Source organism: Macaca nemestrina, chromosome 11 (assembly GCF_043159975.1).
Source record: "Macaca nemestrina isolate mMacNem1 chromosome 11, mMacNem.hap1, whole genome shotgun sequence".
In the NCBI taxonomy this organism is placed as follows: Eukaryota; Metazoa; Chordata; class Mammalia; order Primates; family Cercopithecidae; genus Macaca; species Macaca nemestrina.
In genome coordinates this window covers 113441318-113467515 of record NC_092135.1, presented here as the reverse complement: position 1 = coordinate 113467515, position 26198 = coordinate 113441318, and the positions used below count along the sequence as shown (strand labels likewise).

General features: G+C 39.4%; 1 protein-coding gene across 20 annotated transcripts in view; it reads left to right on the top strand.

Moving 5' to 3' along the window:
• The first annotated feature begins 286 nt into the window (after positions 1-286).
• Positions 287-26198, top strand: part of LOC105481166 (fibronectin 1) — a 76032-nt gene continuing 50120 nt past the window's right edge. For 12 of the 20 annotated variants that reach the window (XM_011740539.3, XM_071073336.1, XM_011740533.3 and 9 more), the window contains exons 1-13: positions 288-703; positions 1539-1667; positions 2902-3039; positions 4423-4554; positions 5515-5652; positions 8319-8477; positions 10860-11051; positions 11824-12003; positions 12622-12798; positions 14238-14390; positions 15924-16052; positions 17327-17470; positions 21546-21667. In XM_011740539.3, the coding sequence (XP_011738841.1) occupies positions 556-703; positions 1539-1667; positions 2902-3039; positions 4423-4554; positions 5515-5652; positions 8319-8477; positions 10860-11051; positions 11824-12003; positions 12622-12798; positions 14238-14390; positions 15924-16052; positions 17327-17470; positions 21546-21667 (1941 nt within the window). In that variant the 5' untranslated portion in view covers positions 288-555. Of the gene's footprint in view, positions 704-1538; positions 1668-2901; positions 3040-4422; positions 4555-5514; positions 5653-8318; positions 8478-10859; positions 11052-11823; positions 12004-12621; positions 12799-14237; positions 14391-15923; positions 16053-17326; positions 17471-21545; positions 21668-26198 lie in introns of all 20 variants that reach the window. The other 8 variants (XM_011740540.3, XM_011740537.3, XM_011740530.3 and 5 more) reach the window with 1 other exon arrangement.

Genomic DNA, 26198 nt, shown 5'->3' with positions numbered 1-26198 from the left:
CAGCCGCTTCCCATCCCTGCCCCCATCCCCTAAAAAGTTTGATGACCGCAAAGGAAACCGAAAAAAAAGTTGTCTTGCCCCAGTCCTGGCGGGCCATCAGCATCTCTTTTGTTCGCTGCGAACCCACAGTTCCCCGTGACGTCACCCGGAGCCCGGGCCAATCGGCGCGCGGTCGGCGGCCGCGGGCGGGGCGGGGACAGCCCAGTGGGTCTCTCCTCCCCCGCGCCCCAGGCCTCCAGCGGGGCGGGAGGGGACTGTCCCATATAAGCCCCGGCTCCCGGGGCTCGGACGCCCGCGCCGGCTGTGCTGCACAGGGGGAGGAGAGGGAACCCCAGGCGCGAGCGGGGAGAGGGGACCTGCAGCCACAACTTCTCTGGTCCTCTGCATCCCCTCTGTTCCTCCACCCGTCCCCTTCCCACCCTCTGGCCCCCACCTTATTGGAGGCGTCAACCCCCCGGAGGCATTGGAAGGGATTTTTCCCGCAGGTTGCGAAGGGAAGCAAACTTGGTGGCAACTTGCTTCCCGGTGAGGGCATCTCTTCCCCACCGTCTCAACATGCTCAGGGGTCCGGGGCCCGGGCTGCTGCTGCTGGCCGTCCTGTGCCTGGGGACAGCGGTGCCCTCCACGGGAGCCTCGAAGAGCAAGAGGCAGGCTCAGCAAATGATTCAGCCCCAGTCTCCGGTGGCTGTCAGTCAAAGCAAGCGTGAGTACTGACCGCGGGCTGAAACAGGCTGCCTCAGGGATGGGACGCTACAGCCGACCAAAGTTGGGGCTGAAGTTTTGTGCGCGCGAGTGTGTGCGAGTGTGTGCGCGCTTTACTGAGAGAAACCAGCTGTGCACACAAAAGGATCGAGTTTTGAGCAGGCTGCTTCTGAGGGCCTGAGATGATAAGATCATGCATTGGAGGACGGGGACTCTGCGACCTACCCGTGTTCTAATAAATTCTGCACGTTCAGATAGATTGTCCTTCTAGGAATTAACCAAAACTTGCTTTTAAAGAGAAAAATGATGCATGTCTATAAATTTTCCGTCCAGGATTAGTGTGGTCCTTACTGCTACTTATTTCCTTCTGTTAAATAATTGGTCAAATATTTTCAACATGGGGGTGGAAAGGGGGTATTGAAATAGCTGTCTTGTTTGTAACTGACTTGGAAGAGATGCAATTGGTTCCAACCTCTTTAGGGCCGCTCAGGATACTTCACCAAGAACAGAGGTTGGAATTCTTTCCATTTTTCAAAGACACACCCTCCTTTTGCTTCGAGAAACCTGCTTAAAGTTGTCCTTTTTTACTATTACTCCAAAAGAATAGTTAAGTTCCTTGCAAGTTTTAAAAATGTGATTTCAATTGTCTGCCTTCCAAAATGTTTCCAACTTTTTTATGTAGACCCCTGGCCAGATGCAAATGACATCATTGTATATAACTTTTAGCAAAGTTGAAAGGAAAAAAATATACCTAAATATTCACATGAAGAAAATTCCATAATTTTGGGAAAAGGAGGAATGGAAATGTAGTAACGTTTTCCTTCAATTATTTGCAGCCGGTTGTTATGACAATGGAAAACACTATCAGATAAATCAACAGTGGGAGCGGACCTACCTGGGCAATGCCTTGATTTGTACTTGTTATGGAGGAAGCCGAGGTTTTAACTGCGAGAGTAAACCTGAAGGTAAGTGACCACAAACCCCATAGTTAGTATCTTTTAATACATGAAGTGGTAATTGTTAAACTTTGCATTCGTAAGTAAAACTATATACACCATTTTTCTAATAGAATTACCTGTCATTTCCTCTGAATAAACGTTTAAAAACTGCTTGTGTTTGCTTTTCACATGCTTTTACCTTTAAAACAAAGAAACGAATCTTTCCCAAATTAGTTCCTAGAGTCTTGTTTTTGCTTTACTCTCCCAGTTTTTGATGAGAAAATCAAAGATTTTGTGTGTCCTCTGACCAAAAAAAAAATTGCTTATAAAATTTTAATTTATTAGAAAGCAGTCTCAAATCTTAAACTGTTAGTTTATGAGCCAGAAAACACTTTGGGGACCTATATTATAAAATAATTTGTCAGCGGCAGTTAACACAAAACCACTAGCCACTTCAAAGTTCTCATTCCTTTGGGACCATTGACATTTTTCTTATAAATTATAGCAACTCTGTCAGAGAAGCACTCATGAGGGGAAAATGGAAATCATAGGATTAACAAATGTTAAGGCCTGGTGGGAGGTGGGGATCTTCAAATTGTTTCTTTGTTTTTGTTTTGTTTTTGAGACAGAGTCTTGCTCTGTCACCAGGCTGGAGTGCAGTAGCATGATCTCAGCTCACTGCAACCTCTGCCTCCTGGGTTCAAGCAATTCTCCTGCCTCAGCCTCCTGAGTAGCTGGGATTACAGGCGCACACCACCACACCCAGCTAATTTTCGTATTTTTAGTAGGGACAGGGTTTCCCCATGTTGGTCAGGGTGGTCTCGAATTCCTGACCTCAGGTGATCTACCCGCCTTGGCCTCCCAAAGTACTGGGATAACAGGCTTGAGCCACTGTGCCCAGCCAGTTGTTTGCTTTTTATGTGAACCTTGGTTTGACTTCCTGAGTCAGAGATTGGGATCTGAAACCCTTCACAAATCTAGCTCTGTCACAAGTTAGTACTTGATATGGCCTTTTTCTAAGAGCCTGAGATTTCTTTACAATATGAATAATTTACAGAAAATTTGAGAATTTGTCAAGGTCAGAAACCATGGCCTTATTAGAGCCTAGGATAAAAATCTGTATCTCTCACTTCATTTTATTCTTTGAGTTGTACCATGTTACTTGTGGAATAGAAAAGTGGGTTTTCCTTTAGAGGGGATTAGTGAACTAGAAAAACTTGTACCTAAGTGAGGCTCACGTGGACTTTCCTTTTCCCCTCAGCTGAAGAGACTTGCTTTGACAAGTACACTGGGAACACTTACCGAGTGGGTGACACTTATGAGCGTCCTAAAGACTCCATGATCTGGGACTGTACCTGCATCGGGGCTGGGCGAGGGAGAATAAGCTGCACCATAGCAAGTAAGGAAGACATTGTGTAAAATGACGCCAAAATACCAAATATGAATGTCTCTGTTACCATCACTGTCATTTTCTGTTATCCATGACTGGATATTCCTAACTTTGGGATTTGGCCCTGGTGACCTGGTACTCTTAAGTGGTCACCCAACTGGTTCCTGTGTTTCTTAAAGACGGGTATGAGCACAGATGGAGTCAGTGTTTGATGTGTGTGCATTTATGAGTGTGTGTGCATTTATGAGTGTGTGTGCATTTATGAGTGTGTGTGTTTGTGTACACAGTAGAACCAAGAGACAGACCTCTTGGGTTCCATTTCAATAAGACATGCTTAGGGGAGTTGCCCATTTTAAATCACCTGGACATCTTCAAGCTAGACAAATCATGAGACTTTTCTGCCGTGACTAGGAAGGTGTTCATGAAGAGTGAACAAGCCATGTGTTGTGTGATCTTCTTGTTTGCCATGCAGAGACCTCTTACACCTCACAGAAACAGTCTGGTTTCTTGGTGACCAGTAGGTTGTACCCAGGAAGCAGATGTCCCTATTCCAAGGGATAATACTAAATTATTAACCCAATCGTGTTTGCTAAGGAACTTTGGGAACTGGGTTGATTCTCATCAACTCCAGTTTAGCTAAGGCACTCTTTCCAGTATGATTCACTGAGTTACCAATAGATTCTATTAACATAGTATTTAAGTTTTTAGATCCATTCTTTAAATATAAGTCATCTTAAAGGCTTCTATTCAAAAGTGTTCCGTGTGAATAGGCCCAGTCAAGTTACCCCATACTTCATGTTAGGCTTTATCCAACTTTACAGGCAAATCGCAAGAGGCAAGGGTCCATAGTGTTTAGTCTAGTTCAGCATTTGAATGTGCCATTGGACTTAACACCTTAGAAAACTACCAGGATTTCCACACTTTATATGTATGTGTCTGTTTGCTTTCCCCCAAAATGACATTTCTATCCTAGGGTAAAATACAGGCTCTCCATGCTCCTAAAACCTGGAGTGCTATGCCTGCTGTGGCCTTTTCACTGAATTAGTCTCAGTCTTAGCCTGCTGTATGTGAGTGAAGACCAAGCCTCCCAGCCTTTCTTTTCTGCTTAGGACCCAATTTCCTGTGATCTCTCTGGGAAAGCAGGATTTTTGACCTCTTCCTTGCCATCCAGATTTCTCTGTAGTTTTCCATTGTGTTCTAAACAAGACACTTAATTGAATTGACTCCAAGTGACCAGACCTGTTAATGTTTCCCCTGTCTCTGATGGGAAAGCTGTTGTCTGTGTCTCTACTTTAGCCAACCTAAGTACCTACCATGGGTGGAACATGAGACCAAAAAAAAGAGAAAAATTGGTTCTGCCTTCTCCTAACATTTGTGTTGTATCTTCAACAGACCGCTGCCATGAAGGGGGTCAGTCCTACAAGATTGGTGACACCTGGAGGAGACCACACGAGACTGGTGGTTACATGTTAGAGTGTGTGTGTCTTGGTAATGGAAAAGGAGAATGGACCTGCAAGCCCATAGGTGTGTGAGTCTCAGGGCTGAGCCAGAGCTGGGATGCTTAGTTCTAATGTGGAGTTAGACGAGAATCACATCTACGTAGGTCATAGACCTGAATTCCAATGAAAACCAATGGGAATTTTATTTGAAATAATGAATTATTATAGAATCCATAGTCTTCTTACAGGAATCAGATCAAAAAGTACTGACTGCACATAGAAGTCTGAACTTTGCTTCAAAAGTATAGAGATTTAGAATGAAGTCATTTCTTTTACCTAATAGCTGATCCCAGATTCCTCTTTGGTCAAGATATAATTTATTTAAAAGAAAAAAATGACACTTTGGACACATTTCTCTATGGAATGTCCTGGACTGAAACATGAAATGTGTGTGCTTGTCACACTCTGGTCATTTCTTTTCGAATTAAAACTTGTTGAGCTTCTTTGGGTCTCAGTCCTCAGTTGAATTCTGTAAGTATAAGCCTGAAAGTTTCTGGCTATAAATTTTACTCTGTTTATTTATCTTCTAATTTAGAGATTCTTGTCTTGTTTTGTATTGTTTTGCTTTCCAACATTTTAAAATAGCTTTTTTTTTTTTTGTCATTGTATTTAGGCCACTCAAAATTCATAATTGGTCATTTGTAATTGGAATTTTGCATATTTAGTCTCCCACAGACTAGTTATACACATAAATCCTTGCTACTGGAAATGCTGGTGGGAAGTTTGGGGCTCTCTGAAAATATGTAGTCCATGTACTTATTAGGAGAATGGAATTTCTGCCTGCCAACTCAGCTGGAGCTTTCTTTTGCCTTGGCTACTTACTGTGTGCTTAGATGCTGGGTGTGTCATTCTTTCTGAACAGAGTGCCACTTAAAAAAAATGTGGCTGAATTTTTGCTTACACACTACACTTTAAATTACAGGGAGCTTGCACAATTCAAAATAACCATTTTTTTTTCCTGTTTTTCTTCCAAATTTCCCTACAGCTGAGAAATGTTTTGATCATGCTGCTGGGACTTCCTATGTGGTCGGAGAAACCTGGGAGAAGCCCTACCAAGGCTGGATGATGGTAGATTGTACTTGCCTGGGAGAAGGCAGCGGACGCATCACGTGCACCTCTAGAAGTATGTTTTACATCCTTATGTTAAAGTCCAGGTATTGTTTTCTGGACTCCTAGAGAGACGGGTAATACTATGTCACTTAGAACCTATCCAGTATACCAGCATGCTTTGGTAACTTCTGGATGTCAAGAAAACTTTCATAACCAACTTACTCTGCATCTTCAGAGAAGACTACATAAATAGAAAAACATACCACTTCAATAAGGTTCAATCTCAGCTCACTGCCACTGACAAAGAGTTGAACAAAAGGTTTAGGTTTCCTTCTATGTTTGAAATTTAAATAAGGCACATTCATAGGCTAAATTGATAAAATTAAAAAGAATTTATCCCATACATTAAATGATCTACTCTGGAGTTAAGAATAGTATCTCTGACCCAACGCATTTTATTAGTGCTATAAAGAAACTGGGCCCTGGCATCTTTACTGCTCCTTCTAAGATTGTCTTGGGGTCTTAATTGTTGCCTTTGGGTTTCAAGGCTCCTTTTTTGATATTTTACACTAATAACAACTAGAGAGTTTGTTGAAGTAAAACAGCCATTAACTGCTGGTGTTGTAAATAAGTTTAAAATCAAATCCAAATAATTTGAACCTATTTTATTTATCTGGCTGAAAACATTTAACTATCTTAACATAGCCATCATCCAAATTCAAATTCTTTGCTAACAAAAAATAGGTCTCTCATGAAAAATGGTAACAATTTTGACCAAAACTTTCCCAGAAACTTGCTGGTTTATTAGCTATTTTGCATTTAAAATGTTACTGTGATCATCAGACTTCCAGGATCTTTGTGGCAATATTTTAGCTTAAGACAAATTAGATGTCTGACTCAAACCTTATCTATTATTTAGAACTCTTTAAATAGCAAGTTGGGAAAAGTTTCGGAAAGAGAAGTCATTTATTCCAGAAAATTTTATAAGCACTTACTTTGTTCGAGGTATTATAGGGGTGCAGATATGAACTGAACATTAGCTCAGCCTTCGAAGAGCACTTAGGGGGTCAGGGAGATGAGAAAGTCTTACACATATTTATCATCTGCAAAACACAATATTAAAAGTTTCAACAGAACTACTGAAAGTAGCACTATGGAGGTTCAGGGGATGATAATACTTCTAGCGGGGGAGTTGGGAAAAAGCTCTAATCAGTAATTATACCTTCACGCAAACTTCTGTTCTTGTGGGAGAGGAATGCGAGTGTGTATTTGTTTGAACCTACATCAACTGTTAATTTTTTGTGTCTAACCCAGTAGTTGCAACAATATCTGATTCACAAAGAAATCAGATCCTCTATACTCACATCATGGTACAGAGCAAATCTGGATTATAATTTAAATAATCTATTTACCAGATAAATGAACACATAGACTAATGGTCATTTAGTTACAAATTATCATTTTATGTTGATCCCACTCTTCCATTGGAGGGCTAACACTGAATAATTTGGGGCTATTTTGCTAGTGATTTTTAAATACTGTAGGTGTTGGAGTATAGGGGAGGGGAAAATAACATTTTAGTAAAAGAAATTGTGCATCCTCTAAATTTTTTACATAACAAATGAAGAAAGAGATACTACCATCTTTTTATAGCTTCTTTGTATCCATTGGTGAAGACCCTTTAAGACCTGCTTGTCTCCCCATTGTTTTAAGTTTTTTTTGTTTGCTTATTTGTTTGTTTGTTTGTTTGTTTTGAGACAGAGTCTCGCCCTGTCGCCCAGGCTGGAGGGCAGTGGCGTGATCTCGGCTCATTGCAACCTCCACCTCCTGGTTCAAGCGATTCTCCTGCCTCAGCTTCCCGCATAGTTGGGATTACAGGGGCCCGCCACTATACCCGGCTAATTTTTTTTGTATTTTTAGTAGAGACGGGGGTTTCACCATGTTGCCCAGGCTGGTCTCGAACTCCTGACTGCAAATGATCCACCCTCCTAAAGTACTAGGATTGCAGGCATGAGCCACGGCACTCAGCCTGTTTATAGTTTTCTAAAGCAAGTTCCCTATTGAAAGGCAGGCCATCCCAGCACTTTGGGAGGCCGAGACAGGCGGATCACGAGGTCAGGAGATCGAGACCATCCTGGCTAACACGGTGAAACGCCGTCTCTTTTAAAAAACACAAAAAACTAGCCGGGCGAGGTGGTGGGCGCCTGTAGTCCCAGCTACTCGGGAGGCTGAAGCAGGAGAATGGCCTAAACCCAGGAGGCGAAGCTTGCAGTGAGCTGAGATCCGGCCACTGCAACCCAGCCTGGGTGACAGAGCAAGACTCCGTCTCAAAAAAAAAAAAAAAAAAAAAGCAGGCCATAGACAGTGATTACTAGGAAAAGTCCTGGAAAAGCCTGAGAAGGAAAAAGATGAAATATAATGCCAGACAATGAAGTTAGCCAAAGGAACGGTGTGAAAACAATGAATGAATGAATGAATGAATGAATGAACGAACGAATGAATGAATATGTTATTTGACAGAGAGATGAAACTAGACTAAACCATTCAGCTCCCTTTCCATTGTAACAAATATAATTTCATCTTTCAGAAGTGTAATACCTTGCAGCACTAGAGCTGAATATGAACCTATTAGCAAAAATAGATTACCAGGCATAGATAGCATTCCTTTTTTAAGTTTGAACTGACCACTTGCCACTCTTGACCTGATATATGTATTTATGTGCTTCCTTTGTGACACAGATAGATGCAACGATCAGGACACGAGGACGTCCTATAGAATTGGAGACACCTGGAGCAAGAAGGATAATCGAGGAAACCTGCTCCAGTGCATCTGCACAGGCAACGGCCGAGGAGAGTGGAAGTGTGAGAGGCACACCACTGTGCAGACCACATCGAGCGGTGAGGCACAGGACGAGCAGGGGCGGGAAACGGGGAAGCAGGTCAAGAAATATTTCCACAAATCCGTCTTTCCTTTGACATGCCATTTGGGGATAATTTGCAGGGTTTCAGTGAATAACCTAAGATCATTTAACACATTATGGGTTGTTAAAACTTTTTTTAATGGAAAAAAAAAAAAAAAAAAAAAACTTTTTTTAATGTCAGGTTTTAACTTTTTGAGAAATAAATGAAAATTTGCAGGGTTTCAGTGAATAACCTAAGATCATTTAACACATTATGGGTTGTTAAAACTTTTTTTAATGTCAGGTTTTAACTTTTTGAGAAATAAATGAAAATGATGCAAATAAATCTTAGGGGGAAAAAAGCCAGATTTATCTCCAAAAGATAAAACTGAGTTTTAAAGAATCCTATCATCATAAAATCTACCATGGATAGATCACACACACACACACACACATGCACGCACACGTATTTTGAATATCCAAAGTTCATTTGAAAGGAAATGAGAGTTATAATTAATTAGATGACTACTTGGTTCTTCCCTAGGAAAGAACAAAAAAAGTACATTTGAGTTTTCTGTTGTTTTTTGTTTGTTTGTTTGTTTTTGAATGAAATATACTTCCCTGTTCCGACATTGAGCTCTTTTTGTAGTGGAAACCATCCTTCATATGTGGTTTCTATGCTCTGGCAAACTTTGTTACATTTTATAAAGTAATGCACAATCATTTTCTTCATGTATTGGCATTTGAAATTTTAGAAATTCAGAGAGGACCTGGAGATGGCCATGAAAGACATGATATCCAAGCATTCTTTTTAAAAAAACAAGTTTTAATCATTTTTGGCATAAGAACAAGATTTTTACATCATAAATGTTTCATAAAAATCTGAAGAGAGAAATATGGCCAACATGAATGTGCACTCCTCTCATTATTTTTAATACGTTTTGATCAACTTTTTACTATATGATGTGCCAGTATCATTATATAGTGTCTCAGCCGTCCTTCAGTTAAAAATATTAATTGTTCTAATTTTTCTTCTTTTGATGAGTTTTTGTCTTGCTTTGGGCACTTACAAAGGTGAACAAGATTAGATTTGATATCTTTGAGTTATTTGATTATCATTAATAAAATTGCTACTGACCAAAAAAAGTTATAAATGCCAATCTACCAAAATAGATTAAAAGAGTAGGTGGGAATTAAATGGGGATAAATACTCAGTAAATGTTAGCTATTTTTATGAATATTGCCAATACTGAAAAGACTCCATTGTTCAAAAAAGTTTGAAAAGCACTGGGTTAAACAAAATGGAACCTGCTCTGCAGAATTTGTATGTTCCTTTACATCATACTCTCCATGGTGGCGTGTAGGGGATGGGCGCCATGTCTCCCTAGTACGTTTGACCTTGGGATTCTTTGCCTATGAACATCTTTGGGTTCTAGTGTTCAGCAGCACTTAGGGAGGCACTGAATTCAGTGTACCTTTGGTCTAGCATCAACCCTGATTCTGTTCTGCGGTGGGCCCTGGCCTCCAAGAGAACAGATATCTAAAAGTTGAAAGAAAAGATCGACACATCCTGTTGTATTGTTCTGAAAGGAAAGCTGTCTTAAGAGGATCGATTGGTTTTAGAAAAAGCACAACAGAATCGCAATAATACTGAGGAGAAATAAAATGTGGAAGGTGGAGGTGACCTCCAGAGAATCCAGGACAGCTGCCGAAGGCACCCTCTAATGAGCTCAGTTACACAGAAAAGCGAGGAGATGTTCAAGGTATCTGCTGTATGGAGTAGCAGGATGATGTCTGTGATTTAGAAATATAATCCTGGCCAGGTGTGGTGGCTCATGCCTATAATCCCAGCACTTTGGAAGGCCGAGGCGGGTGGATCACCTGAGGTCAGGAGTTCGAGACCACCCTGGCCAACATGGCAAAACCCCATCTCTACTAAAAATACGAAAAAAGGTCAGCCGGGCATGGTGGAATGTGCCTGTAATTCCAGCTACTCAGGAGGCTGAGGCAGGAGAATCGCTTAAACCCAGGAGGCAGAGGTTGCAGTGAGCCGAGATCACGCCACTGCACTCCAGCCTAGGCAACAGAGTGAGACTCCATCTCAAAAATAACCCCACAAAACAAACAAACAGAAATATAATCCCAGTAGCCCCAATTGAGCTGGAGGATGGAGACCACTTGGTAGACACTTGTGGATTATTTCCTAGACTAAATACAAAAGCAACTGCTGAATAAGGGACATTTGTTTTTTCCAGTCCCAGGCCAGTAACGACATGGATTTCAGAGTGATCTCTGTGAGATCCTAAAGATCCTGACTGTAGAAAGTAGTGAATTGTCTTCTCTCACCCAGTTTCATGACCTTCCCTTCTCATGCCATTAGGATCTGGCCCCTTCACCGATGTTCGTGAAGCTGTTTACCAACCACAGCCTCACCCCCAGCCTGCCCCCTATGGCCACTGTGTCACAGACAGTGGTGTGGTCTACTCTGTGGGGATGCAGTGGCTGAAGACACAAGGAAATAAGCAAATGCTTTGCATGTGCCTGGGCAATGGAGTCAGCTGCCAAGAGACAGGTATGCATTATCTTTTTGAAGAATAGGACTGATGACTTTATTATTTAGTTTTTGAAGGACAATACATTCATTCAATGTGAAACAATAAAACAAATAAGAGAAGCTTGTAATCTTTACCACCCTGTGATAACAATCAGGGTTGGCATTTGAAACATTTTCTTCCAACCTTTTTAATTTATGTATTTTCTTTCTGGCGATGGGCATCATGGGTAAAGATTGTATTATCTTTATTTGTCTAAAGTGTTGTTACAAGAGAGCTGCTTTCTGAATGATCATCAAAATTTTATATTCTAAATCTCAATTTTCAGCAACTTTGTGATGTAAACATGTTCCAATAACCTAATATATGTATTCTGGGCTACAAATGTGGTAGTAACTATGGCAATAAAAATTGGTACACAATTCTCCCCCAGAATAGCCTTATATATTAATTTTTATGGCATAGATATAGCCATAAATATTATCCCAACATCCTTAAGCAGCATCCTTAATTGACCTGTATAAATATAGCTTTACAAATAGAGAAACTGAGGCATGGTAGCAGAAGTGGTCATGAAGGATATCAGCAGAAGAACTCAGGTGTCATTCTATCCACAGTAGACGTGGATTCCTGAGTAATGCATTTAGACTGAAATTAACGATGATCATCTGTACTCATACCTTCTTCCTTTGAGGGCACAAGCTCAGTATCTCATTGAAGCCATAAATAAGCAGCTGCTAGTGGGAGATAAAGCATCTCTGTTTACTGACACTCCTTTGATTATGATTGTAGCTGTAACCCAGACTTATGGTGGCAACTCAAATGGAGAGCCATGTGTCTTACCATTCACCTACAATGGCAGGACGTTCTACTCCTGCACCACAGAAGGGCGACAGGACGGACATCTTTGGTGCAGCACAACTTCGAACTATGAGCAGGACCAGAAATATTCTTTCTGCACAGACCATACTGGTGAGTGTCCCAAGGGGGAGCCACAGAAGTGAAAAAAAAAACTCACTTGCATGCCCTATTTTTACTTGCCAGCATTCTAGCCATTTATTTTGAGGCTGCCCAAGAAGCATCGCTTTTGTTAAGTTTGGACTCAAGAGATAATGGAGCTCACGTAACAGCTGAGGATTCTTCCGTCTTCCCCAGTACTGTTGGGAAATGACACCAAGGGAATAGCCTTCCAGTTCATTTGATTTAACACATTGGGATTATGATGTGATTAAAGATACTTGTATTTTGGAATCAGTAGATGATCCCACAGAGCTGAGGAATACACAGGATGAATATTTTAATGCCTTAGCTTATTTTCCAGTTAAAACAATGTTTTATTCAAAGCTATCATTTAATCTTTTGTGGGGGGTGCTGGGGAAATGACAGTGAAAATGGGATTTAAATCTGTTTTGAAGGTGAAGGTAAACATTATAAGAAGCTTAGAACTATATTATCAGATATTTTTTATTCTGAAATAGACTCTCTGAGAATTAGCTGCAGAAACTTGGTTCTCTCAGACCAGTAATTCTGTGTACATTGGAAAGCTCAGCGGTAATCTTTTCCTTCCTTGTTGTGTATTGTTCCTGGCAGTTTTGGTTCAGACTCGAGGAGGAAATTCCAATGGTGCCTTGTGCCACTTCCCCTTCCTATACAACAACCACAATTACACTGATTGCACTTCTGAGGGCAGAAGGGACAACATGAAGTGGTGTGGGACCACACAGAACTATGATGCCGACCAGAAGTTTGGATTCTGCCCCATGGCTGGTAAGATGAAGCCCTTGCGGGTTGTCTTGTTTGACAACTATTTAGGGAATAGAGACTAAAGACTAGTGTCCAGTTTACTCCTGTTTCATTCATTAAGACAATTTTGAGACAACAGAAAACTTCATGTGAAGTGTGTGTGTGTGTGTGTGTGTGTGTATGTGTGTGATGTTACATCATATACATAAGGATTGGGAAGAATAATTAGATAATTATTTATATAATTTTTAAACCTCATTGACATGATTTAGTGTCAAAAGTATAATTCCTTATTTCTAAGTCTGGAAATAGGAATTTACACAGGTTTGTCTTTGTAAAGAGCACACAACTGAGTAGCTCACAACATTTAATATATATATGATGGCTTTAGTCACAGAGCTACAACATTGACACATGGTTGTGGTTTGATGGCAGAAGCTCCAGCACTTATTAAAGAGTGCCAAAGTGACTAAAACTCAGTGTTTTCTTTTCTTTTTTTTTTTTTTTTCTGAGACGGAGTCTCGCTCTGTCGCCCAGGCTGGAGTGCAGTGGCCGGATCTCAGCTCACTGCAAGCTCCGCCTCCCGGGTTCACGCCATTCTCCTGCCTCAGCCTCCCGAGTAGCTGGGACTACAGGCGCCCGCCACCTCGCCCGGCTAGTTTTTTGTATTTTTTAGTAGAGACGGGGTTTCACCGTGTTAGCCGGGATCGTCTCTCGATCTCCTGACCTCGTGATCCGCCCGTCTCGGCCTCCCAAAGTGCTGGGATTACAGGCTTGAGCCACCGCGCCCGGCCAAAACTCAGTGTTTTCTAACAGGTAGGGAATCTCGCCTTTTTTTTTTTTTTAAGGTTTCCAGTTTGTATAGATGGCGAACAAATGGAAACCAATATCTTTTACTTGTTTTCAGATTTCAAGAACCCCATAGATTCCCCTTGATTTTCCAGTTGTAGAACCAAGAGCTTGTGCAGTAGGCACTGTCAAGAGTGACTATGAGACAAAGAAACTGCTTACACTTTTATTTCTTTATTTCAACAAAAGAAAATGTTGAGTTTAGAAGAAAAAACCACTTTTGCTTGAAATTCTATATCCAAACACATAGTTTTTATTTGATCCAGAATAAATTGGAACTGGGAAAAGTTATGAAGCAGTAGTTAAATCCAGGCTTCTAGAACAGCATGAACCCTTTGTGTGAATGTGTAGGTATTATCTTAGTTTAACATCCCCTAACCCTTCCTGTAACTATTTTCTATGACGTACTTCATGTTTGGACTACGTTTTCTGCCTCCAGGGCTCAAAAATTCTACCCCTTCACCTGACAGCACTTAGATTTCTTGGGTGCACACAAAGCTTCTTCCCCAGTGAGAATTCTTGGGATGACCAAACTGAACGGATCCTATTGCACACATACCTGTTTAGACCTTGTGATCATTTATCAAGTGCCTTTCTCATCCATTTCCAAACAGCCCATGAGGAAATCTGCACAACCAATGAAGGGGTCATGTACCGCATTGGAGATCAGTGGGATAAGCAGCATGACATGGGCCACATGATGAGGTGCACGTGTGTTGGGAACGGTCGTGGGGAATGGACATGCATTGCCTACTCGCAGCTTCGAGGTACGCTGGCTGATTAATGAAAACATTTGAGATGGCAAAAGGTACAGAGAGGGAGACTTTTTTTAATGAAAACTTGCACTTTGCCACAAGCAGGGGAAGAAATACTCAATGCCACTTCATTCATTAGTCTACCATGCTTGGTAAGATAAGCCTTTCAGGCAGCCTGCTAAGACAAGCTGGCATAGCAATGCTAACGTCCTGAAACATTCCTAGGATGTAAGTACTTAGGCTGAGCCAAAAAGATGACTTCAAAAGTAAGAATGAAACATTTGATCCATTCAGCTTTAGGCTATGCCACTGGATTCATGTCTAGAAAAGATAGGATAATTTCTGTAAAGAAATGAAGACCTTGTTATTCTAAAATCAGATCCTTGCAGATCTAAATTTCAGGAAACAAATACATAGGGGACTAACTTTCCTTGTTCAGATTAGTTTTTCTCCTTTGCACCCAGCTGTATAATATGAGGAAGTATTGACTTATTTAAAGTGTTTTAGTTTTCCATTTCTTTGATTTGAAAAGTAATAGTTAGGGAGAACTCTGAGCTATTAATAATCTGTATGGCTAGTGTGTAGATATTGGTCTGAATTTGTTCTCCTTTTGTGGTGTCCAGTGGGTAACACCATCCAGGAGTAATAATTACATGTGGTGTTGCAGAGCTGAAAGAGACCTTAATAACACATACAGACCTCACGCTATAGATCAAGAAGCTGAGACCCAAAAAGGAAAAAGTAATTTTCTCAGGATCTCTCAAAGAGTGAGCAACAGAGTTGGCCTAATTTATTTTAGCAATATGAATACTGTTGACATTTTATTTCCCAAATATATATATCTCCACCCCTTCCCCCTATTCCATAGACCAGACCACTACATCATGCTGGGTGTTAGATAAATATGTTTAATCTTCTTCTTATTTATCCTAACAAGCAGATATTTAAAGGAAATTACCAACTAAGCAAGAAACTTTCAGAAAGTAAGATGTATATTTGTTCAAATATTGGCTTTTCACAGGAAACTGTATTTTACTACTTTTTTTTTTTTTGAGACGGAGTCTCGCTCTGTCGCCCAGGCTGGAACGCAGTGGCGTGATCTTACTCCCAGCTCCGTCTCCCAGGTTCATGCCATTCTCTGTAGTAGCTGGGACTACGGGCGCCCGCCACCACGCCCGGCTAGTATTTTTAGTAGAGAAGGGTTTCACCGTGTTAGCCAGGATGGTCTCCATCTCCTGACCTCATGATCCGCCCACCTCGGCCTCCCAAAGTGCTGGGATTACAGGCGTGAGCCACCGCGCCTGGCCATATCCTTTACTTGAGCATGCTGTAACCTCTGCAACAGTTACAGATTTTGGAGAGAAAAAAAAAATTTTTGGCAAAAATTGTATTAAAAATGTTATTCTATGCTTGTAGAAAAGTTATTTTAGTGGAAGGTGTTGATAATTAAGCAGAAGTAGCTGTGTGCTTTGAGAAGCATACCTTTTTTCTTTCATCAATGGAACTTTAAAAAGTTTCTCACTCACCCACCTATTTCCTCAACAGATCAGTGCATTGTTGATGACATCACTTACAATGTGAATGACACATTCCACAAGCGTCATGAAGAGGGACACATGCTGAACTGTACATGCTTCGGTCAGGGTCGGGGCAGATGGAAGTGTGATCCCGTCGGTGAGTAGCCCCATTTCCCTAGATGAGTTTGCACAGGGAGAATGGTGAGCAAGTTTCAGATGAGAAAAGCTATGTGAAATCACGTGACTGAAGTTGGCTCCAGACTTTAATCAGTGGCTTGCAAAGAGCTTTGTAAAGTCTTCTCTCTAATACTGAACCAAAATATCTTGATATTGGTAGTCATCTGGTTTTTGCTGAATTTGATGACAAATTTAGGCTTATTTTAATTGAATGGAATTTATTCTTTGGTTTAGAATCATAAAGATAATTCATGCTATGAAAAGTATTGTTTCCTTTTTTTTTTTTTTTTTTTTTTGAGAGAGAGAGTTTCGCTCTTGTTGCCCAGGATGGAGTGCAATGGCAGTCTCAGCTGACTGCAACCTCCGCTTCCTGGATTCAAGCAATTCTCCTGCCTCAGCCTCCCGAGTAGCTGGGATTACAGGCATGCGCCACCAGGCCCAGCTAATTTTGTATTTTTAGTAGAGACGGGGTTTCTCCATGTTGGTCAGGCTGCTCTCAAACTCTCTTCCTTACCAGCTGTGCAACAGCATGAGCAAAGGGTTGTACCAGTAAATATCGCCCACCAAAATACTCTAGGATTTGTTTGGCTGCCCTTCAAAATAGAACTAAGCAAATAGTGAAGGTTGAGCCTTAAAAGAGCTGTGTTACCAGCACGACAAAGTTTAAGGTAATCCATTACTATTTTTTTTTACCAAAAGAGACTGGTTGCTAACTAAGAAAACAAACTGATATCATCAGTTCGTTTAGTGTGAGATTGCGAGAACTGAGAGAGAAGCCTGAGAGGTTTTCTTAGAAGCTGCTCAGCAAGTACTCATAGTTAGAGTCTAGCTCTGTCATTTAAATGTCAAATTAGTTTCTTTAAATTTTGGAGAAGGAAAATGAAATTATTGCAGATTTTTTTTCTTGCTATTCAAATGTTAAGCCAGTTACATTAATATGGGTAAAATAATATCTAATATTTAATATTAATATGTAGATTATCAATATACACTGAAATCCAAATCTTTACATTTTTATTTAGAAATATTACCCTTTAGAAAACTATTCCTCCTAATAGGTACTTTTTTTTTAATTATTATTACAAATTGTCCTGTAAGGTAAAGAATGTGAACAAAATACTTTTTTGACTGCATATATGTGTAAGGACAGTTGCAAATTTCTATTCAAACTAAATGTATGCTCTAGCACCCTGACATTAAATTCATAGTTTTAAGTCTTCAAGGCTGTTTATCTTTTCCTTGCGTGTATTTTAGACCAATGCCAGGATTCAGAGACTGGGACATTTTATCAAATTGGAGATTCATGGGAGAAGTATGTGCATGGTGTCAGATACCAGTGCTACTGCTATGGCCGTGGCATTGGGGAGTGGCATTGCCAACCTTTACAGACCTATCCAAGTAAGTAGCTCTATTACTGCAAGTTGAGAACTGCCAATTGGGTTATAACAACAGGGCAGTGATTATTAATGATCTCATGCCTAAGTTGGGGGTCTCCCCTCTTTCCCACCCTTTTCTCCTATTATTATCTAATAATTGAATTTTTCATTAAAATAACTTTTCTCTCTTCCTCTGTCAAGTAAAAGGTAGAGAAGGCTATGAAGATGTGCCTGTCTATAATTTTACTTCTTAACACTGTAAAATATGCCATTAGGTTAAGACACTCTGGCTGATTTCATCTTGTATCCATACATGGAAATAAAAACCACCAAGTGAGTTATGCTGGGAGTAAAGGTTTGGGGTTTTATATTATGATTCTTAACAGAGAAGCTGTGTAGAGAGATGGCATGAAATGCAACCTAGGGTACGTGTTCATTCAACATGTCATCTAAGCTCCCTTTGTATCAAACTTCTCATTTATTTGATCAATTGCAGCCAGGAACACAGTATGTTGGGCCAAGGGTTGAGTAACTTGGTCAACTCTCTGCCCACACAGTTCAAACACCCTCAAATGTTTATTGCTGAGTTTTTCCAGGTCAAAAAGACATCATACCTAGCTGTAGGTGTAATTAATTCATCTGGGGGAAAAATTGCATTTAAATATTCACTGAGTGATTACAATAAAACATGTTACTAAAACATGAAAGGCTAATTAAAAGACATCAGTTATTTGAGCAACTGCTGAGGTACAAAATCTCCAAAGTCTTCACTAATGTTTGACTTAAAATATGGCCTACATTCAGAAATAAAAAAGAGTTTCAGGGTGTCAGAATCTGCATGTGACAGAAATTAAGATTAAATTAACTCTGTAATAAGAGATTCACTGTGACAGAGAACAAGCTATGGGAACAACTTGGCCAAAGGTAGTGTTAGCCAAGCCTCACTCCTCCATTTCCTCATCTGTAATATGGGGAGATTGTAGCTGATTACCTTTAAAGTTCCATCCTAAGTACTAAACACCCAGATGCACCTTTTCTGGGAACTTGGAAGATTCTGCTTTTCCCAACCCTCAGACACTGTCAGTGCTGGGGAAGGTGACTTTGCTTTTGAAGGCTTATAGCACAGATTGATCAACCTCCTAAGTTGTATTTCTTGGAGGATTTGGGTGTAGGAATCACTTAATGTTTTGTAACTTAATATATGCTTGCTGGAAGCATTTAGGTGGACATGTTAGAGATAAAATCCGTAAAGGAAGGAATCCTTGAGTTATTGGAGTTTTACATGTTGATCTTACTCCTACTCTTTAAAAAGGAGAACAGCAAGAGCCCACTGAGCACAGAGGCAATTTTGGAGGGAAGAGATTGGCATTTGACCTCAGATACGCTCTTTGGCGCTTATCTGTATCTCTGGTTTGCTCAGTGGCCTAGCATGTAGGGCTTTAAGAGTGTGGTGAGAATAAAGGAACAACAGATTACCAATATATTGTCTCTGAGTTCTGCCCTGTTTGTTCCTCCTACAGAGAACTTGGTAGAGTTGTTCAAACTAGCAAAAGATAAGAGAGATTTGGTTTGTCAATAAGCAACTAGAAAAGCACAGATCTCAGCAAAATAAATAGAGAAAAAAAGGACTGAGTCGAAAAATCATAAATGTTTAACTTCTCCAAGGACACTACTATTGGAAATTACTCAGTTAGACTTTATTTTAAACTAATTTTAAAAGTGTAGACATTATACTATCTCCTTTTTTTGGTATCATCTCAACCATTTTATTGTTAGTTTATTCATATTGAATAAGAGAGGGAGTAAAGATTTCACAATGGCAATAGCTAGTATATGCCAATTAAGTTAACTTAAAAAGTTATACCAACTACCAGTAGCAAAAGGATTATCAAAAATTTAAATCTAATAATGTAAAAGATGTCATAATTTTTAACTTTTCTGTCTTCAAAGGTACGTAATATAAGCTAGAGTAATTATATGTAGTATAAGCTAGTATGGAGGAATTTAATTGATCTAAGAAATAACTGTCACAGTCTCTTTACTTCCTGAACAAAAACATGCTAAATTCCATTGCTGTTCAGTCCATTTCCTTTAAAGGTGGGCTATGGCACAAGGCTAAATTTAAAACGTAGAATTTCAGACCAGTGCTTAAAATCTTATGAAAGCAAAAGGGACCCGTAGTTTTGTTCCACTTTGGTTGGGGTAAAAACCATTGCAGTACCCTTTTTCCTTCCTTTCCCTGCCCGTTTTTATCCTCCTCCTTGTGTCCTTGTGTCCTTGTGGATGTAGAAATATGATTAGGCTTAGAGGTGAACAGTAAAGGTCATTTATGTTGCTTTTTTAAAACTTAGTAGACATTTAACCATTATAAGCTTTTCCCCCCTCAAAATCGTGATTGACAAAACTAAATAAACTGTGTATCAGATGTTTCTTTATAGAGGAAATTGTAGACGGATTTCTTTAAAGGATCAATATTTAAATAACCCTATGCCAATTATCATAAATAATTAAGGACATGATATTCCTAGCTTTCCTGATCTACATGGAAGTACGTTAAATAGTCACATCTCCAAAATTTTTCTTGAATAGTTGTCTTTAAAAATGTGTTTCCCTTTGTAAGGATCTTCATAAACAGAAGGGGCAATTCAAACAGGGACATGGAATTGACTTAGGCCAATTGATTAAAACAAACATCCTATGTGTTCTGTGAAATGCATACAACTTTAAAATGAAAAACTGATAATTTTATGCATTCTGGTATTTTGGTATTCATGTGGCTTGGAAATATGTGCATTAAATGGAATTACGATTCAAAGTATTTGTTAATCTTCAACCAACCCGGAATTGTTACTGGTGTAGAAGTGAGCATATTGTTCTAGAATTTCTGAATCTACATGGATATCCAAGTTATATGTTTTTTTCTGCTACAGAAAGCTTTGTTTTCAAAGAGAATTTAACAGCTTAGATAATAAAGCTTGAAAATCAATGTAGTTTTTCCTAGAAGCTTTCAGAAAACTTAAATCTGTTAATAATCTGGTGAAGTGCTTTATTACACATGCAAAATTTTGCTCTGTTTGACAGAGTGTCAGTTAAAAATTCTTGAAAAGGTTATTATAAGACATGATTTTTATTTCTAGTAATTTAAACATTGACTGACATCATAAAGATAGTGTTTTAAGAAAAGATAGTTTTCTGTTCTGCAAGCATAAATTTTCTAGCTATTTCATTATTATCTTAAATGGAGTTAACACTATTTAGAAATTGATGCTACTTCCCTTATTTTCCTTTTTTTTTTTAGACAAAAGAACCAAAACCATACTTTAAATTTTGTTGATAGCAGTGATAAACATCAAGATGTAGAAATACGGAATTTAGTATATACTTCATAAAGTCATTTCTGTTGATAACTGATTTTGGAAAAAAATAAGTTTAATCACTTAATAATTTTATGGATCAATGGTGTGATTTGGGAATACACTTCTTGAATAAAAATAAAACGAGATGTTTTTTCCAAACTGATAGATTGCTTAGACTGATGAGAAATAAAACTAGGTCTTTAATTATTACCTTTGCCTATTTGTCTAAGATTCTACCCCCATTTAGAAATGTGTTTGTTTTACATCATCTCATATGGCCTTTGGAATGTTGTTTCCTTCTTAGGTAGTAGATTCATTCTTGATGAAAACCTTCCAAAATTAGAATTTGCTTTAAAAGAGGCTCAATACAATAAGTAAATGAAGTTTGCATTCTGTATTACATTATTTTTATAGGATCGTTTCACAATTTTCTCATAATTCTTACTTTGATAATAGAGAAAATAAAAGCAAGCCAAGAGACTTTTTTAAAAATGTATTTTATTTGCTATAAACAACTACGATTTGCATTTCTCATATGAAGAACAGTAATTATCAGCTAAAAATGGATTTGCTGCATTGATTTTCAACGTAAATATTTAAAAGATTAACTAATCCCAAATAATTTTACTATACTCACATTTAACGACAAGCAAAGCTGTTTGTAATGATGACTGTCCATGTACACAGTTTTAAGTTGGAGTGAATATCTAAGATAATTAAATGTTACATTTTCATTTCCAGGCTCAAGTGGTCCTGTCCAAGTATTTATCACTGAGACTCCGAGTCAGCCCAACTCTCACCCCATCCAGTGGAATGCACCACAGCCGTCTCACATTTCCAAGTACATTCTCAGGTGGAGGCCTGTGAGTATCCCACCCAGAAACCTTGGATACTGAGTCTCCTGACCTTATCAAATTCTGATGGTTTCTTTTTTTCCCAGCTTTTGAGCCAATAAGTCTGATTAACTATTCCTATAGCCTTTATTATATTTGCTTAGTGAACAAACAATATGTGCTCAATTAAATTGACTTGTAGACTGAGGGGATTTTGGTTTTGGTTTTGGGTTCTTTTTTTTTTTTTTTTTTTTTTGCAGTGGGGCGGGGGTGGCTGGTATTTGGAAGAATTTAGCTCTTTATGTTAGAGAAATCTTTTTTGTAAGGACTTAGAACTGATAATGCTTAAAATTGTTCTTGGCCAATGTGGGAAGAGAATCTAAGGTTTTTATATGTCTTGCAACCTCATCAAAGGAAAATTACTAGTGTCATTTTCATAATTTGAAAAAAAAATAGCTAAATTAATATATTTCTTTTTTGATTCACTTTTAAAGTGATCATTTTTAAAATTTTACTTTTGATCTACTGAATTTATTTAGATAGAAGGAAAAGAGATGATGGGAGGGAAGTTTAGATGAAGGATGACAGTTGGTTTATTTAAACAGTAGCCCTGTGATTTCCTAATGAGAAGTGACTAGAAATTGAAGAAACCAAATAAGGAGGATATTGGTCTATTTAGTTTTAGTTTCTCTTACTCTCTAAACCCTGCCCTGTTTAACTCCAAAGTTCATGGCTCATAATTTGAGAAACACTATTTTAAACATAGAAGAAAAAAATGTCCATTTTAAATCATAGCTATTGAATTCCACAATTAAAAACAAACAAACAAAATTTGACCAACCCAGGCAGTTAAATTTAAACTCTTCGGGAAAAATTTAAACTGTTAAAATTATTCTTTTTCTAAATTCCTAAAGCAGAGGGACAGAATTTTTCAGATTTAAAAGAGCCTCCTAGGTGCCCAGAAAAATTAGCAGAAAGAACCACGTCTAGACACATCTTTGATGTGTCAGAGTTCCAAGGATAAAAAGAAACTTTTAAAGTCTTCCATACTCAGCCAGGTTATCAATCAAATATGAGGGCACATTAATATTTTCAGACAGATTTTTGGTAGTTTATTTTCCATACATCCTTTTCCTTAAGAGTATTTGTAGATACACTCCAGAAAAACAAGAGTGAAATAAGAAGAAAGTTGTGGGGTCCAGCAAACAGTGCTTCCAAATCAGACCCCTGATAGTGGTGGAAAACTTTGCAATGTAGTAACTGCATAGCTGGCTTAGAGGGCAACCAATACAGATGGAACAGAAAGATGAGGATGGGATTGAGGGATCAGGGATTGAGGTCTCCAAGAATAAAGAGAGACTTCACAGAAAAAGCAGGCTTGGGGATAATTAATCACAGGGGCAAATAATGCAGTTAAAATAATAACATGACAATCAGGTGGAGGAATGTATAATAAACCCAAATGTGGCCGGGTGCAGTGGCTCACACCTGTAATCCTAGCACTTTGGGAGGCCAAGGAAGGCAGATTACCTGAGGTCAGGAGTTTGAGACCAGCTTGGCCAACATGGTGAAACGCCATCTCTACTAAAAATACAAAAATTAGCCAGGCATGGGGGCACATGCCTGTAGTCCCAGCTCCTTAGGAGCTGAGGCAGGAGAATCGCATGAACCCAGGAGGCAAAGGTTGCAGGGAGTTGAGCCGAGATCACGCCATTGCACTCTAGCCTGGGCAACAGAGCGAGAGAGTCTTTCTCAAAAAAACCCCAAATGTGGCCAGGTGCGGTGGCTCACGCCTGTAATCCCAGCACTTTGGGAGGCCGAGGCGGGCGAATCACGAGGTCAGGAGATCGAGACCATCCTGGCTAACATGGTGAAACCGCGTCTCTACTAACAATACAAAAAATTAGCCGGGCGCGGTGGTGGGAGCCTGTAGTCCCAGCTACTCTGGAGGCTGAGGCAGGAGAATGGCGTGAACCCGGGAGGCGGAGGTTGCAGCGAGCCGAGATAGCGCCAATGCACTCCAGCCTGGGTGACAGAGCAAGACTCTGCCTCAAAAAAAAAAAAAAAAAAAAAAACCCGAATGTATTATAAGGCAATAATTCCTATATAAAGCAAACTAAAATGCAGCAATATTAAGGTATAAAAACAAAGAGAGGAAAAATTCCATTGAACCTTGATTCTGGAAACTTTGATCCACCCAGCAGTCATGATGTTAGACTCATTGAAAAGAATATATTTCTAATGCTTGATACGATCGGTCTATAGATGCATCATGGAAACTTGGTTGCACAAAAACAAAGTAAAAAGTAAACATTTACATGAAAAAATGGTGGATATGGAAGGTGGAGAAGAGAGGAGGTGATAGCTTTATCTTTCAAAATAGAGAATCAAGAGAGATGGTACCAAAAGCTGATGAAGTAAAAAAAAAAAAAGATACTTAATACTTTAAATTACAAATATAAACACAAGAAGAACAAATATAATGATACAAATGTCAGACCCTGGGAATGTCCACGATTCTGGAAGGAAAAGGGTGGTATTATTGAGCTAAATCCTCAACTTTGTCTGGGCACGGTGGCTCACATGTATAATCCCAGCACTTTAGGAGGCTGAAGCCAGTGGATTATTTGAGCCCAGGAGCTTGACACCAGCCTGAGCAACATGCCCATACCCCAGCTCTACAAAAATATATAAAAATTAGCAGGGGAAGGTGGCATGCACCTGTAGTCCCAGCTACTTGGGAGGCTGAGGCGGGAGGCTCGTTTGAGCTTGAGAGGCGGAAGTTGCAGTGTGCCAAGATGGCACCACTGCACTCCAGCTTGGGAGACAGAGCAAGACCCTGTGTCCACGTAAATAAATATATAAATAAATCCTCAAGTCTCATAGCAAAGAGTCTGTAAATATGACTTCTTGTTGACAAATGAAAAAAATAGAGGTGTAAGCATGTTGTCTACATGGCGGCAAGACCAGAAGAATAGAAAATGGAAACAGATTCTCTTAGAGAGGGGAATCATGTCTTTCTCATTGGCTCAGTATAGTCTCCCTAGAGTCTAGAATGGTTCAGCACCTGGCACACTGCTTAACAAATGGTGAATGAAAAAAAAAAAAAAAGTCATCCTTTTTTCTTCTTTCACCCTATGTCCATAATCTGGCCATTTGCAGAAGTTGATATCCAGTGATCTAAGTCAACAGCATCAGTGCATCCAACACGTTCTAGTCTCTCATCTTCTTATTGCATCACTAATTTTATTTACTTTAAAATTAAGGATATCCAAAGTAGTATGTGAGACCATTGCAGTGGGAGACACTGAGATATAAAATGTATGTTGAATTGGAAAGTCTTCAAAGAGCAGCAGTGACAAATTTTTTGAGATTTTTAACAACTACATAAATTCAGGGATTTTTTTAATGGATGCCGCCTGAGACTTTATTTTCTGTTATTTTCTTCTAATAACTAACCAAACAAGCTCACATTGAAAAATGATTTATTACTAAATTTGAGCTAATTGCAGTGACTGATTTCAAATTTTTTCCACAGTGTATTGGAGTTAAAATTTCACTGTGAAGAGTACTACGATCACTCTCGCTTATTCCAGAAATATAAATGGACACTTGAGTATTTGAATTATTGAGGAACTGGTTGACTGGGTAATTTTAAAAAACCACTGGGCATAAAAAACATATTTTGACTTATATTAGTTTAGAATATTTACACTTGAAAGTGTCTCATCTTGTCTGAAGTAAGGGTGTTTCTTTCATACACATTTTATTGCACTGAGTTTTGTGACCCATAGCATATTAATGAAGCTGAACAGGATGTGAAATATAAACTGGGAGCAAAAGATTAAATAAACCAAAATTGCGTTTTTTCTGCAGTCTTGTCCAAAATTGGGTAACCACTTCTGATGGGGTAGCTCCTATCCAAGAATGAGTCACAAAACCAGACTTGTTGAACCTGGTATGTGATGGCCCCAGGAACTGAGTCACAAAGCAACATTCTGCCTTTGTTTTTTCAGGGCAAGAAACTTGAATCGTATCCCACTGAGTTAAAAGACAGAATATATGGCATTGGCATTTCTGTACTTCAGAGAGGAATGTTATCTGTTATAGGAACAAAAAATAAATAGGAGAGGCAAAGCTTAGGTTAATCATATTATGTTACTGATATAACATAATTAACTTGGTAAAAGTGAAGGTGTGGGCCGGGTGTGGTGGCTCACACCTGTAATCCCAGCGCTTTGGGAGTCCGAGGTGGGCGGATCACCTGAGGTCAGGAGTTCGAGACCAGTCCGACCAACATGGAGAAACCCCATCTCTACTAAAAATATAAAATTAGCCGGGTGTGGTGGCACACACCTCTAATCCCAGCTACTTGGGAGGCTGAGGCAGGAGAATCGCTTGAACCCGGGAGGTAGAGGTTGCGTTGAGCTGAGATTGCACCATTGCACTGTAGCCTGGGCAACAAGAGTGAAACCCTGTCTCAAAAAAAAAAAAAAGGGAAGGTGCCCAGTGTCTGCAACTATGTCACCCCGGACATATCACATATCACTCTGTTTCTCCA